General features: G+C 30.1%; 1 protein-coding gene across 1 annotated transcript; it reads right to left on the reverse strand.

The window, feature by feature from the left end:
- Positions 1-260: 260 nt before the first annotated feature.
- LOC142617989 (serine carboxypeptidase-like 40) lies at positions 261-12,333 on the reverse strand. Its single transcript, XM_075790969.1, has 7 exons — positions 11,889-12,333; positions 5,778-5,885; positions 5,375-5,649; positions 3,817-4,077; positions 2,125-2,336; positions 685-793; positions 261-563 (listed from the first exon to the last, which is right to left on the reverse strand). The coding sequence occupies exons 1-7, from the start codon at positions 12,259-12,261 to the stop codon at positions 405-407; spliced, it is 1,497 nt and encodes a 498-aa protein (XP_075647084.1). The 5' UTR covers positions 12,262-12,333; the 3' UTR covers positions 261-404.
- Between the last annotated feature and the right edge of the window lie 4,705 nt (positions 12,334-17,038).

Consider the following 17,038-nt stretch of genomic DNA (forward strand, 5'->3'; position numbering starts at 1 on the left):
AATTATATATATATATATATATATATATATATAAAAGTAAAAGATCACCAACTCTTCATTTTTTAACAAATCCAAACTTTGTTGTCTTTGAGTAGCTTCTAGCCCAGACTCAACCCTAAAATAGATTTATTAATACAACCTAATTTTGATATGTTCTACACTAGGATTCACCAACACATTTATCAACCCTAACAGTGATATAATTGTTGGAACAAAACTAGACAACATATTAAATGAGTGAAAAGTAAAAACAAGTTGGGTTTTTGCTCAAAATAGAAACATGCTATTAACTTTTTATTAGGTAAATGCAGATAATCAAAAGAAACATAGTTGGCACTACAAATGCAAAGGAACCAACTTAGCTAGAGCCCATGTCAACTTATGAAATGTAGATAAAAATGAAATTAATTATGTCTACTCATATCAGGAAGTGGTTTGCCTTCAAGGAAGTGTTCGATCAAAGAAAATGCTCTCGCGGGCTGGTAGCTCGGCACTTGATGTCCTGCTTCTCTTACTGTCGCAAATGTCAGGTCTCCCTCATACACTTGTGTATAGCCACCAACCTGTGACAACAACAAAAAAAGTTATCTTCATTGTTGAATAAAGGATGTTAGAATATTTTGAGCTTTTTGAAGCAAAAACATGTATTGAAATATATTCAAGATAAACATAACCATGCAATACCTGATCTTTAGTGAGGAACCAAGGATGCCACGTAGTCTTCACAGGAAGCTTCATTTTGTTTATAGAGTATTTTGTTGAAGTAACAGGAATCCTTCCATCAATATCACCACTACATTTCATCCAATAAAGACTCATTTGAGATTTGTATATAAGCTTTGATTATCATATATTGATTAGAATATATAAGGATGCCAAGATATGATCCACAAGTCTTAAACAAAAGGTAAAAAGTCACTGAAATCATCAATAACTTCTTTGCTTGTTAACCTGTTAGCGTGCAATAAGCACTAAAATATCCTAAAAATTAAGGTTAATTCTTCAAAACTCCTTGTGATTTTGAAGTTAAGAAGATCTGTATTTGGGATTTGATTTCCTCTATATATTGTAGTTTGTGGTTCATAACCATTTTATAACCAATTAAACCCCAAGTAGTAGTAAGATCTATCGGTTTCAATTTTTTTTTTTTTTAATCTGAGATAGAAATCATACTTTAACCTACACTAAGTATATGTGTATGAAATTTCCTCTGAAAGCTTGAACTTTGGTCTTTGCTCCTCCTTTAGGTCTCTTTATTCTAAAGCTTTTTCTCTAAAATAAAGAGATCTAAAGGAGGTAGATATGTTTGTGATCAACTCATTAAGCAAATGAAAGAGGCTAGGGTAAAATACTATTTTGGTCTATATACTTTACCAAAATCTTGTTTTTCATCTCTAAACTTATAAAAATTCATTTTTCGTCCTTAAACTATTAAAAAGTTCATATTTCGTCCCTAAACTATTAAAAATGTTTTTTTTATGTCTTTAAACTTTACTAAAAGTTTGTTTTTCATCCCTAAACTATCGAAAAAGCTCTTTTTTCATTCTTATTTTTGCCTCTATACTATTCAAAAAACTCTTTACAAAGTTTAGGGATGAAAAAATAACTTTTTAAAGTTTAGGATCGAAAAACAAACTTTTAATAAAGTTTAGGGACCAAAATAGTATTTTATCCAAGAGGTTAATTTTTTCCATTAAGTTGGAGTATTTCTTAGCAAAGATGAACTATGTAATTATTTATAAACCAATTAGCAATAATAAAAATAATGCTAAAGTACGAATTACAATGATCAAACTTTTACCTGTTTCACTGTAGTTCTTTAAGCTTTTTTTTTCCCATACATTTAACATTAATTTGTTTTTCATTTAATCATTTAGTCTAATTCCATCAAACATCATCGTTAGTTTTAATGATTTTATGGCTTTCCAATACGACTTCATTTTGGTGGACATAAAGAATGACAAAATTGAAAATACAAGTTAAATGACTTTTTAAAAAAAATAAGAGAATTGAATTGGAAACATATCTAAATTAATTAGAGAGAGTAACAACAACAAAAGATAAAGGTTAATTCCTAATTGTGTCAATATAGAACAGCGAAAGATATGACAATAATATTTTTACCTGAAAATCCACACTCGGAGGCCATTGGCCATGAGCTCCTGCAAATGGGGAATGATGGTTGATGGACTATCAACCCATTTGCGTATGACATTACTACATGGTTCCCAGTCATGTGTGAGTCTAGTAACATTGGCATGTAGGGCTTCTTGAACATCAGGCCTATTCATATAAGCACGTACATAGTAGTCGCTGCATGGATCAAATTTAAATATCTGCACCTCATAATAACAGAACAATGTAAATTACATTTTTAGTGTTAGAACATAAGTGATTCATGTTAGGAACATATGTCATCATGCATTGGTTAATCCTTTGACAAAACGCACTTTACTTGTAATTAGGTAGATCTAAGATGTGTTTAATATTTTAAGGAATAAGGTTTTAAGTTCAAGTATTAAAGCCATGCAAGTCTATCTAAGAAACAAGTGAAGAAGTGTCGATTCATTAAAATTCAATAGTTCTCTACTGATAGCTATCTATCGAGATTTAATGAGTCTCGACAGCTCTCGACAGATTCTATCTATCAAGGTCTCGACAGCTCTTGACAACTGTATTTATCGAGAATTATGAAAATTAATTTTTCAGATCTGATTTTCGGCCCATGCTTATGTATTTGTATAGGGTTTCAATTCTCACAATCCTAGACATATATAAGGCTTATTTTAAAGGCTGACACACAAGAGAATACAAGGAGAACACATGAAAAAGGTGACCGCTGTTTTATTCTCTCTGAAAGAAGCTACTGCGTCTTTGCGTCTTATAGTTTTGTAACCAAGTAGTTATTGATCTTCATTGTTGATGAAGTGAAGAACTTTGCAACCAACATTCTTCTTCCTCAAGTTAGTAAGTGAGTCACATACTGGGATCCGTGCATAAAAAAGGTGGCGTTCATATATTGAAGAGTTCAGATGTTCTGAAGCGGTAGAAGGTTTCTACTGTGAGTTCATCTACGGGGATTGTGGAGTCTAGGGACAAAGGTTTTGTACTAGACCTGAAACTTCTCTTTACTATAGTGAATTGCTTTTCAGAAAGGTTTTCCCCCAGGGTTTTTATGGTGAAACTAGTTTGCTTCATTGGTTTTCTTGGTTCATCATGTCTTGTCTTATTTTATTTTCTGTTGTGTATGATATTGATGTTAGTTTGTTTTAACAAGATTTATTCATAATAAATTTAATTAATAACTTGGGTTTAGAACCTATTAATTCTATCAACCAGGGTCTAAATTTCCCAACATTTAGGAGCAACAAAGTCATGATATGATATATTATAAATGACATTGCTTTTAAATAATAAGTGTGTTAAAACTAAAAGGGCATTTTGAAAACTTAAAACGTTATTTTGCAACTTCAACTTCTCATAACTTTTTTATAAAATTCATTTTAAACTTAAAATGCCGTTTTGCAAGCTTATACAAACGCACCCATATTTTTTAGACTGATGCAACATGAATGATGCGTGTAAAAGAAAAAAAAAATCCTTAACAACTTCTAAGCTAAAAGGACATTTGTTGGTTAAAAATTGAAGCACCATTGGATCTTAATTAGAAGCATGTACGCAATGAAGGAAATTAAAAAAAAAAATTACGAAACTTTTTAAGAACTTGGATTCTTTAATTTCCTAACCACTTGTATATTTTCCTTCTTGTTTTATTCTTTCTCGTTTCAAGCTCACTAGAAAAATTTATCAACTTACAGATGTTTTCTTGGGCTGAGCTGTGAGATTGGAAGAGGAGCACAAGGGAGCATAAATGTTATAGATATTTATGTAGAAAATATCCTTCGACGCTGCTTCACTGGCTGCAATGCACTCATGAGACTGAGTGGAGGCATTGGTTGAGAAGTTGCAATATTTTTTTATTTGATACATGTCTCGGTCTGAAACGATTGCATGGGTCTCAAGGTAATCAAGCATTCCTTGCGTATCTGTTTCATCGTTGATCAATGCATTTCCAATCTACATTATGAAAACGAAAACATTAAGATATTTGTTTTGTGATTCTATAATTATAATGGAAGGAAGATTTGAATCCTAAGATATATGTTTCTATTAGAAACGTCAAAGATGTTAACCAATTTATAAGCTTCAAAATAATTCTAGGATAACCAATAAACTAATTTTAAAATTATAATACTTACTATATATAAGTAGTTTTAGAATTTTGTGGCTTGCTCTACAACTATTTCAAGCTTGAGCCTCTTGAACCAAGAATCCTACCTTTACCTTCATTTCCTCATTGCTTCACCATTATTACTTTTTTTTTTAATTATTTTTTAATCAGCTTATTTATTTATTTTTTTTTTATTTTACAATTCGACAGTTGGAAAAATTTGAACCATGAATACTTCTGTGTAAATTAAACACCAACCATCCACACATTTTGACCTTTAATCTGTATAATTAAATCATCTATAATTTTCATTTGATAGTATTTATATCTTATATTTTTTTTAAGAAATTTATTTTACAAATGGTAAAAGCTATAGCTTAAGAAATCCAAGAGTCAAAGTGACTTAAATCTCTTATCTCTACATGTGTAATGAGAATGAACTTATAATTCCTATATGATTAGTCAATCAAGGATATCAACATTTTACTTCTAAAAAAAAGATATCAATATTCTCTTATTTTATTATTAAAAATCTTATACCTTAACTAGTTAGTACCTTCTAGATGTTTGGTGTTTCTAACGAAAATATCCTAGGTTCAAATCTCCTTTATCTTATTGTAAGTATTGAATTATCTATAACCCAAAAAAGAAAAAATTACTCGTTTTATCCATATGTGAATATATCCGAAGTTCACTGTGTTTTAAAAATTGGTTTAAAAAACAATTTGCAGTTTAAACATTTCAATGATCTTCAATAATGAATATCAGATTTTAAAATTGAAAAAAGAAACTCACAAACCAAACAAACTTATAAACTGTTTTTTGTTTGTATAAACTTCTACCAAGCAGTTTTTCAATAACTATTTGTACTCTAGAACGTCAACTCACCTTGAAAATCATTTTTAAAGTTTGTAAGTCATGTGATCACCAAAACAAAGTATGTTGTTAATTACAGTCTAATATACTAAGGATGTCTTCTTCACCATCTAAATTTCAGTAAATTCTTCCTTTCGAAAAGCTTAAAGATATATAAACACCTTTTGTGTGACATCTAACTAATTGCTCCTCATAGACTAGTATCTAAATTACAATTGTATGTGTGTGCTTTGAGGGAGAATGAGAGAGAGAGAGATATATATATACAATGATTCCTTTGAGGTTGATAATGGTCTTGTTAGCTTTCTTATTATGGAAGAGAATGGTATGAGCAAGTTGAGGAACATAATGCCCAGCATAGCTTTCTCCAGCAACATAAAAATCACGATTCTTGTACTCAGGAAATCTTCTAAGCCAATTCAACAAAAACACATAACTATCTCCTGCAGTTCTTCTATCCCCACTCATACTATAATCCAATGTTGTGTTGGAATATGAAAATCCTACCCCGGCAGGAGATTCAAGGAACAAAACATTTGCGACTGAAAAGAAAATTCAAATAAATAAACATTGAAAATCTATGTTTGGAAAATAATGAGAATTACATTATTAAATTTTGAAAAAAAAAATAATAACCATAAAATAAATGTTATGAGATATATAGCTATACCATTATTCCATGAAAATTTGTTGTCATAAAGTGTTTTGCCATCACTGTGCACACGAAATGGTCCGAGCTCTTGCATTGCTCCATAAGCAAGAGATGAACAACCAGGACCTATGGAGAAATTAAGCAAGAATAATAATCATCCAATAGGACCATATTATAACTAGGTGGCAGATACTTAAGATGTAGATAACATATCTTCTCTGTTGACAAATACAATATCGAGTTATAGTATTTAAATTTCACTTTTATTTTCTATTTAAATGGTATATACGCCAGTGCCTTTAATATCAAAATATAAATGATAAAGTAATTAATAATACCTGTTAGGTTCTGAAAGTTTAAAACTATTCGCAAATCATGAGCACAAACTTGTCTAAATATAGATTCTTAAGTCTATAGGTATATTAGACAATATTCAAGTTGCTACAAGTCAGAATACAAGAAAAAGGAAGCTGCAGGTTTAGAAGTTCGAAACATCTTAGGTTCGACTGATCGGGAAGAATACTCGGCCGATCAAGACACGGATCTACAAAATTTAATTTTTGCTGAACAGCTCATTAAGCCCATTAAGTGATTAGGGTTTCAGATCTAATTCTCCTAGTATTTAAAGGAAACTCTAACCACCGTAAACCCTTGGTGCGATGGTCACTCCACAAGTATAAATGCTTGTGGAGTGTGGGGGGCAAGTGCCGAGGTTCAAGTCTCCAGGAGGGAGTTTTACACATATATACACTTAGATTAGGCTAAAGTAGAATTCTATCTTGTATAAAAAAAAAAAAAAAAGAAAAAAAAAAAAGAAAGGAAACTCTAAGACATGTTTGGTTATAACTTTGGAGGTGCTATTTTGAGATCGAAAAGGTATTGTGCTTTCTCCTTTCAAAGTCACTATCGGAATTCCATCTACACATTATTAGAACCGGAAGATCTAAAGTTGCTGCTATAAGATCATACATAGCTGATGATTTAAAACTTTGAGTGGGATCTCAGAGTCATAAACGTGGGTATTTGTGTGTGACATATTCAAATAGAAGAGTTTGTGGATTTAGATATGCATGTGGTCGTGTGAGTAAGTACTATAAGGGTTAGCTTTAGATTTAGGGAAAACTCTATTGTAAAACTTTCATTCTATCATAGTGAATTTGTTGCATTGAGAATAGATTACTTAAATCCTTCCCAGGTGTTTACCTTGAAACTGTTGGTTTCATTATTTTTTCTGGATCATCATATTACTTTCCTTCTTTACTTTTCTACAGTAATTAATATGATTGTATGTGTTTAACCTAGATTCGAATAATATACCTAAATACCAACTTGGTTAAATAATTAAATTAAAGAATTTGAGTATAGAAGTGTGTAAATGAACAAAAAATACCATAACAAGGCTTCTTCTTATTTTGTGTAGTGTTATATATATATACACTAGCTGTTAACTCGTGTGACGCACGGAAATAGCTATTGAATGAGTTTCAAGAAAAAAAAAAACCATTATTTTTTAGTTGAAGCAATAAGCAAAAATGCATGATTTAAAAAAAAAAAAAAAAAAAAAAAGATATTGAAAGAAATAGCACAAAGTTTTATTAGTTAGATAGAAGAAAGTAATGTTGTTTTATTTATTAATTTGTGTTGTGTGTGAGTGTATATATATATATAAAAGATAAGTTGTAATATATATGCCAAAAAATGCCTATTGACCGGAAATGTACTTATTGGCCGGAAATGTGCCTATTGGCCCGAAAAGTGCATACCAAAAAATGTCTATTGAAAAGTCATAACCTTTCATATTTGATATACAAATAGATAGCTATTGATCGAAAGAGTGCCTATTGGCCAAAAATGTGCTTATTGGCTGAAAATGTGCATACCAAAAAGTGTCTATTGAAATGTCATAACCTTTCATATTGGATATATTGAAAGGTACCTATTGAATGAAAATGTGTCTATTGACCGAAAATGTGTCTGTTTAAAAATGAAAAGTCACAAATATTTGGTATTTTTAAATATATACATGGCATTAATTTATGTAGTTGTATGGCGCAATAAAGAGAGATTAATAAAAAGTCAAACGTTTCAGTTTTATATTGAAAGATTGTAATATATATACCAAAAGGTGTCTATTAAAAGGTTATAACCATTCAAATTGAATGAAAAGATGTCTGTTAAACGAAAAGGTACCTATTGAACAAGAAAAGTGTATATTGAATGATCATAATCTTTTGGGTATAAATATTTGTCATATTTATCTAATAACTTCTTCTTATTCATCATTCTTAAAAATACAAGAAACCTGTGGATATTTTTCAAAATTGCTATTTGTAATTTTTGTTTGTTTTGCTAAATAAGGAAAAAGTCTAAGAACAAGTATGCACTTCTCTTTTTATAACTTATGTTTTCCATTTCCCATGATCTTGTCCCACTAATCACAAATATTTCTTTTCGTTTTATATATACCATAGGCGTATAGGCACATAAACGCCGAAAAATATGGGAAGGAACTTCCTTGACGCACCAATCGAAACCTAATCATTTTTCTAATTTTTTTTTTAATCTTGTCCCACATTTAACGTTTTTACCCATTTCACTATTGAAGTATTTAAAGTTTCTTGCTTATCTCATAAATGAATATATATCAAAATAGTAGTAGTTAAATGAATAGTAAAAATGCCATTTTAATTGTTTAGTCTTTTAGGCTGTGTTTGGTTTAATGTAAAATGTTTTCCAAGTGTAAAATATTTTCAGCTATTTAGTCTTTTAAGCTGTGTTTGGTTCAATATAAAATGTTTTCCAAGTGTAAAATATTTTTAGGTGAAAATATGTTTTAGAAAAGAAAATATTTTTAGGTGTTTGGTGGCATTTAAAAAAATACTTTGAAAAATATTTTTTAGTATTTGGTTGTGTTTTTGAAAATACTATAGAAAACACATTTTCTACTTGTTGCTCACATTTTCTCAGCTTCCAAACAAATATATAGTATCACCTATCAATATATAAACACAAAAGAAACAAAACCCAACAAAAAAATTCATCAAATCCGGTCAAATTGAGAGAAGAAGGAAGAGAGAGAGGCGACTGGGTTCGATCTAGAGGCAGTGGAGGCAAGATCATGCGAGGGAGGCGACTAGGTCACGGTGGATCACTTGTCTTGCGGTGGTTTGCTTGAAATGGGTAGAGATAAAAAGGGTAGATCGATGACATGGGTGGTAGAGGGAGGAAGAGGGAGGAAGAGAGAAACAGGGCAGATCGGCGGTGGAGTCGATCTTTGCTTGATCGGTAGTGAAAGGCACGACCCAGATGGTGGTGGAGTCAATCTCAAGTTTAGGTGACTGGCTTCTCTCTCTCTGACGGTGGGCGACTCTCTCTCTCTCTCTCTCTCTCTCTCTCTCTCTCTCTCTCTCTCTCTCTCTCTCTCTCTCTCTCGGTTCGATTCCTTTTTTTTTTTTTGGGTAATGGTTTGAAGGTAAAATAGATCTGTAATCTATTTTACACTTCAGCCAAGCTCATTTTACTACCAACGAAAATAATTTTCCGCTTGACCAAACACACGTCAGGGTGTAAATTGTTTTTCCAAATCTATTTTCAGCAAAAACAAATGCAGCCTTAGATAGGATGAATCTTTTTTCTTTTTTCTTTTTAATAATCAAACTTTTTTATTTTCATAATCAAATAGAATGAATCTAAATTCAAGATAATCTTTTTTTTTTTATTTATCATCAATTCAATTAGTGGGTCCCATATCTATATCTATATATATATACACACACTTAATCTTATCATTCTGCACCAAAACCCTAGATCCTCCAACCCTTCATTATATTTTCTGCTCCTTCATTATAGTATATACTAATTTTCTTGCATGGTTAGTTGAGAGGGTTGCAAAAATTAATAACTATCCAAAGGAACGGTGCAATTGTACACCAACCGTAGGAAAGATAGGTTTTTCCAAATGAAAAGTTATAGCTTTATGTGTTTTTTAATTGTAGTCATGCAATAATTTATGTTTTTAAGAAAAATTAAAGAGAAGTTACCAAATGAAGAAATCATTGAGTATTTTTGTTACTACCGTTGATGTGGCTTGATTCCTAGACATTTTCACTATTTAACAAAAAAAAAAAATACAGACTTACAAATAGCAATTTTAGAGAAAGAGAAGAAATTGAAAAGAAGTTACCAAATGAATATAAACCACTATCTATACCCAAAGGATTATAATTCTTTAGTAGACACATTTTCATTCAATAGGTACATTTTCGTTTAACATACACATTTTCGGTCAATAAGCTCATTTCGTTCAAAAGGCACAACTGTTCCATGCTTTTTAAATGTATACGTGTCATAAATTTATGTAGTCATGTGGTGTAATGAAAAGTGGTCAACAAAAAATCAAATGTTTTGACTATTATTATTATTATTATTATTATTATTATTATTATTATTATTATTATTATTATTATGTAGTTTTAAATATTAGCTATAGGCTTCTTTAGGAACAATTGACTATTTTTCAAAGTAAAAGTTTGATGGGGGTAGCAATGCTTTTTGTGCGACCGCGGCTCCAAGATTTTTTTTCTTAGGGGTAAAAAAAAAAAAAAAAAAAGATTAATCTTGAGTAAGAGATGAATTTTGTGGTCTACATGATTCTATTCAAATTTTTCCATGGTACTAAGAAGATAATAAAAGACAAATTATAAGTTCATTCAGTATATTGTTTCTTCATATAATGAACATACTAATTATGATTGCTAAGACCAAATCTTAGAAATAATCTATAGTTTTTAAATACAATCCCACTATGTACCCATGGCATGATGACCACTTCATACGTATAAGTTCTTTTTGGGGTGGGGGACAGGGGTCAAGATTCAAGTTTTTAGGAGGGAGTTTTACATACATATACACTTAAATTAAGTCATTAGAATAAGATTTCTATATCATGTTAAAAAAAATAAAAATACTATAAATATATTAATTATTGTCGTTAAGTGAACTTTAGTTATTATTAATTAGAATATTTTTACCAATTAGTTTATGTCTTTACTCTGTCCAATTTTTTTATTTAACAATTGAAGCCAACTTTGACAATGTACTATTGGTTTTATAATTTTATTAAGAAAATTTTTGTTGTGTTAACATTTGTTTTTGTCTTCACTCAATCACTCCTCTGTCCCACACCTCTTGTCTAATTTTTTTTTTTTTCCTTTTAGAATCATCTATTGTCTAATTGTTTAATTGTCTTTTAAAGTTAGCATTCTCTAAATACTAATTGACTAATTGACCCAAGCCCTAATCCCCACTTAATAAATAAAAAATAAAAAAATTTTAAATTAGCCACTCCACTCACATATTCGATCAAAAGTATAAATTCATTGTAACTTTATTTAATAATTCAACTTAACTTCGACAACTATTGGTCTTTGTAATTCTGTTAAGAAAATTTTTGTTGTGTTAACATTTTTTTTGTCTTCACTCAATTACTCCCCTATCCTACACCCCTTGTCTAATTTTTTTTAATTATTTTTTTTAGATTCATCACTTATCTAATTGTTTAATTGTTTTTTAGTGTTAATATTTACTAACTACTGATTGATTGACTGTCCTATGCCCCAATCTTCACTTAACAAATAACAAATAAAAAATACATTCAAATTCAACCACTCCGCTCGCTGATTCAATCAGAAACTTTATTTGCAAGATTAGATTGTTAAAGGGATCATATTTAATTTTATTTTAGTTGGTTTTGAACTTTTAAAATATAGATTTAGAGACTCAAGAAGTTTAAATTTGTATTTTTTTATTTTTATTTTAGGGCGGCATTAGCTTTGCTCTAGGGGTTCAACCCCCTAGACCAAAGCTAACGTGGCCCCTGTTTTTGTGAGGAAGGGCAACAAACTAGTTAAAAATAAAATATATTCTTTCTTTTTTTCCTTATCGGTTATCCATCCCTGTCCATCTCTAAAACTTAAAAGGAAACAGATTAATAAAAAGAAAAGGCACTAAACACATAAGCAAAGAACAAAACGAAAAAGAAAAAGGAAAAAGTATTTATACATGTGTTTCTACTATTTGATAGTGACATTAACTGGAGACTGAGATAGGATCAAGTATAGTACTGCATACCTCCATTAAGCCAAAGAAGAAGAGGCAATGAATCCTTAGAATGTTGAGCTTCAACAAAATAATAATAAAGTGCACGACCAGCTGATTTATCTACCGTGACATAGCCACCATATTGAGAGAAATTCACTTGAGTTTGTCCAGGCAATCTCTCAATCCTATCTTTCTCCTTCAACCCCTCCTGAGGATGAACACTAGTTTCATTGACATTGTCGATTGCCTCAAAAAAACTCATGTCGAAGCCAGAACTTTTCTTCAATGTGGAATTGAGAAGAAAGTCTAGAGTTTGTCCTTGCATTTTTTCATGAGTTTGAGACACACAGCATGAAAGAATGAGCAAGGATAGAAGAATCAAACAAAAAGGTTTACTTTCCATTGTGTTTGTTTCTCTCCACTTAGACACAAACGAGACACAAATATAAGGAAGAGATGAAAGGAAAAGGATAATGGATATGGATATTAATTAAGCTATAGTTGTTTATATAATGAAGTAGAAGAAAGATGATTCCAAATGTGTATGTATCAACTTTTAGGGTGAGTTAAAAACTGTCATTGTCATCCTAGATCGATGTTAGTCATTAGTCAAAGATGCCAAGGAAAGAAAAAACAAAAAACAAAAAGGTTAGTTGAATATGTTTTGTTATATATGTACTACCAATAACGATATAATATACTAATTAATACTAATATTATAATTAATCGTGGGTAAGGATTTTCAACTGTCCGAGTATTAGTGTTCAAATTAGATATAAATTAAGACTATATTTATTTAGTAGAATTGAAATAGAACAAAATAGATAGCAATTTTTAGGAAAATAAAAATAAGTTTCATCATGTGTGAAAGCACATCACGTGCAACCAAGTTTTATCAAAACCAAAAACTTTAGATTTTAAATAATAAATTTTCTTATATAATTCTTAAAAAATGCATCAATAATAATTTCATTTAGACCAAAGCACGCGCATAAAAAGAGCTACATAGCATGTGCACGACTATAAAATATGATTTTATGGCTGAACAAAAAAAAAAAAGTTATGGCGGAATATCAAAATAATTTAAATTAAAAAATATTAATAATTAAATATTAATCATCGGAACAATAATTTTTTGACTTCTTGAAACTTTGACAATATATTTCACTTAGAGAAAATTATGTAAATAATTTAATGTGGCCAAATGGTGCATGCAAAAATTAATTAAAAATCATATGTAAATTGAATTAAATATTTCAATAATATAATTAAAATTGAACAATAAAATAAATAGAAAAATCGAAAAAAAAAATACTTCTAGTTACGTGACAAAAGTACATTGTCTAATATCATTATCAAAATGAAAGTAATAATAAATTATCCATATAAATTAAAATAATCATAAAATAAACAAAAATATTTCTTTTTTAAAATTTCTTTGAAATTCTTAATAATTAAATTAAGTTTCTTGAAAGTTTTCATATATCATTAGCTTAGTTAAGAAAATTTCTTATCCTCATTCACTAAAAAAAAAAAAAAAAAACGATGTTATTTTAATATAATTGCATGGCAAAAGCACATCAGATAATGTGTAACATTGTCTATGTATATTTAACTTCATTAAACTTTAGTAATAGATTTCTACTTAAATAAATTATGCTAATAATTTTAATATACTTATTATAGCGTGCGAAATGAAGAAAGCACATCACATGATGCATGCGTGTGAAATGACGAAAGCACATCACATGATGCATTATACATAAACTGAGCCATTTGTCGTAATTAAGGACATGCAATTTTGTTATATAATATAATAGTATTTGATATATATGGTCAAAATAACGAGGAGTAAATACTTTGTTCATGGTCTTCAATCATGTTCCTTTAAATAATTTTAATATTGAGGATGTGCTTGGTCATTTAATAACACTTGCAATTTTCCCAATCTCGATATGGCACCTTTCTTAAGGAATCCATCAATGGCTTGTTGACAAATTTTTTGAACACTCCTCCGTTAATTTGTGCATTCCCTTAAAAAAGGAAGTATAACTTTATTTTATTATAAGTTTTAGTTAATTCAATTGGTAAAGTTTTTAATTGTTGAATAAGAGATCTTGAAACTCTCTTAAACAAAAAAAAAAAACAAAAAAAAAAAAACTTCATTTTTTCATACTAATGCAATAATGAAGATATAATTTTTTTTTTATATTAGCTTCATTTTATTAGAATCATTTGGTGAGAAATTAGACAAAGAAAATGATAAATTTTTTTCCTTTTATTTTTTTTTAACTAAGCTAATGATATATGAAAATTTTCAAGAGGTTTCTTTCTTTTATTATTATTATTATTATTATTATTATTATTATTATTATTTAAGGGTAAGCCTACTAGACCCTATTTTCAGTTAAGGGTGTTTGGTGGAAATGACAACCGATTGGCAAGCAATTTGTGACAAAGGAATTGGGTGGGCAAGGGAGGGGGGAGCAACAATGCCAAAGGAATAGGGGGATGGTTTGTTGAGGAGATAATACCATTGGAACCTCGCACAAAACTTTTTTTTTAAACTAAAATAATTGCCAATATTACTTTGTTGGGTGTTTCTCCAAAATCATCTAATATGCACCTCGCATTGCACCCTTCTCACTCAAACTACAAAATAGACCTTAATAACCTTGCCACATTATCTCACACCACAATGGATTCTGATACCACTTTTTTGGAAGATAACATATTGGAGAAATCTAATTGAAAAGTTAATATAACATCGCTTAACCCAAAAAGCTTAAATTTATGAATTTAGATCCAGTTATCTCCATTACTTTTTTTTCTATCCAATATTAATGGCAATAGCAACTATGAGAGAGAGAGAGAGAGAGAGAGAGAGTTTAAATTGAGATGCGATAGAGCTGTAGGTTTATGATTATAAGCAACTAATAAGAAATATCCATATGTAAGGATAAGATTATATGTGATAAATGAGAACCACATGTAGGGTAAATTTAGTAAAAGACTAGATATATAGGATAAGATCTTACATAATGTTACATCATTTTTATTTGAAAAGAGAGTAAGATTATATATATTTATATATTTATTTATTTATTTGGTGTGACATCAAAATTTTTTTTTTCTATTAAAAAGCAAGAGGTATCATAGTCATATCTAATTTTAAATGATATGATATTAGATGAAATTTTTTAGATTTGTAATATTTTATTTAAAAAATGGTTAAAACTAACCGTATGCATTGCAACCAATCAAGATTCAGGAAGGGTGGTTGGGTTGGGCGATCTTTTGAACAGCCTTGTCTTGATGGATTTTTCTATTCATTATTACGAAATATTTGCATATTTTAATGTAAGAAACAAAATACCAATTGTAGTTTCTCTTTTCTTTTACTGCTCAAAATACTTGTACTTTTAACACATCCCACTTCTAAAACAGCAACTAAGTTTTTATCCTAAACTTTTTGGCGTCAAATTATAATCTTCAATAAACTAAATAGAATCAATTAAATTTATTTTTTTTCAGCCATTTTATTCTATTTATCCAAAATAATACTTTCTATTATTTTCTATATTGATATGTCACTTTTCGCTACTATTAATATTATTATTTTGACCTTTTTCGTTCTCTCCGCATATCTTCTCTCACTTCTAGAAATAAACCGAAAAAAGCACATGCAACGTGTGACCCATAAAAGCGACTTCAAATAATAGAGACAATATATGTCACACTCTATCACATAATTGTCTAGGACTCTAGAGTAATGGTCCAACATCTACACTATTCTTTTATAAAATATCTATACTTTCGTTAAGAGAATTGACCTTTTGGTGCCCACATTTTTAAATGGTCCAAAATAAGTGCACATTCGTCTCTTTTTATGCGTGTTGAAGACTTTTTTTTTTTTTTTTTCAAGAGAAATTGTTTCTCCTAAAAAGGAAATGAATAATGTATAATAGAAATAAAGTTTAGAAAAGTAATTAATTTCCAATGCTTGGATGATTAACATGATTGATACTCTATGCCTACCGCCCTTGAATGTTGTAATGATATGCTTGCTGCCCTTGAGCTACATGATGCCATGTAATGTCTTATGCCATGAGATAAAATATGAAATGCTTAGATGAAGGGTAGGACATGTACCATGCCTAGATGAATGTTAGATTTATGATTTGTGGATGAGATGATGACATGTCTATTTAGATGAATGTTAGGATATAATGAGATATATACGTCGGTAATGATGCCACGAGTTGATGATGTCTATAAAATGTCATATGATATGCTATGATAGATGAATGCAAGATTGTTTACTAAATGCATATTAAAAAAATCATTAGAAAATTAAATATTGCTGTAAAGAGCGAAAATTCCTGACTTATCACAAGCTGACACATCATACTACTAAGTTCACAAAGTACGGCCAATTACAAAGTGTCACATACTGCTATTAGGTTATGCTATCACTATTCAAAAACCAAAACAGAAATTTGTCAAGTGTTGTTGAAATAGGGGCATAAAATGCATTCAAAAAATCAATCTTACATCAACACGTGAAAGTGATGACCCAGACAGTCCAATCGGGTGCTGACATGTGTCACATTGAAAATCAAAACATTTTAGCCAATCAAAAGATGCCACATGTCTTGGAGAAAAAGTCTAAAGCTCCTCCAATCAGACTGTGACTGTCACCAATCAAGCTTCGCCACGTGTTGCCCACCCACCCCCAAACTCCTATAAATAAAAGCTTTCCTAAGGCATTTCCAGATACCAAGACATCCAAAGCACAAGCAACACCAGAAAAGATTCAGAAGCCACATGTCTTGGAGAAAAAGTCTAAAGCTCCTCCAATCAGACTGTGACTGTCACCGATCAAGCTTCACCACGTGTTGCCCACCCACCCCCAAACTCCTATATATAAAAGCTTTCCTAAGGCATTTCTAGACACCAAGACATCCAAAGCACAAGCAGCATCAGAGAAGATTCAGAAGCACTCAGAATTATATAAGCTCTGCAAGAATCTAGCCTCAAAGCCTTCAAAAACTTCAAGAACTTTAACCGAAAAACCGAAAAACATTCGAAGCAAAACCATCCAAACTATCAACCTAGATCTTGAAGTTTGTTGGAACCAAGCTCAAAAGCCTCCAGAAACTTTGACAAGCCATAAATCA

This window comes from Castanea sativa, chromosome 11 (genome assembly GCF_040712315.1).
Source record: "Castanea sativa cultivar Marrone di Chiusa Pesio chromosome 11, ASM4071231v1".
NCBI lineage: Eukaryota > Viridiplantae > Streptophyta > Magnoliopsida > Fagales > Fagaceae > Castanea > Castanea sativa.

Bases quoted from the DNA above. Each gene is read 5' to 3' on its own strand.
- LOC142617989 (XM_075790969.1), bottom strand. From the start codon at position 12,261: ATGGAAAGTAAACCTTTTTGTTTGATTCTTCTATCCTTGCTCATTCTT. The intron at 5,650-5,777 runs GTATAGCTATAT...TTTTCTTTTCAG, and splicing joins CAAATTTTCATGGAATAATG to TCGCAAATGTTTTGTTCCTT. The intron at 2,337-3,816 runs GTAAGTTGATAA...TATGAGGTGCAG, and splicing joins CTCAGCCCAAGAAAACATCT to ATATTTAAATTTGATCCATG.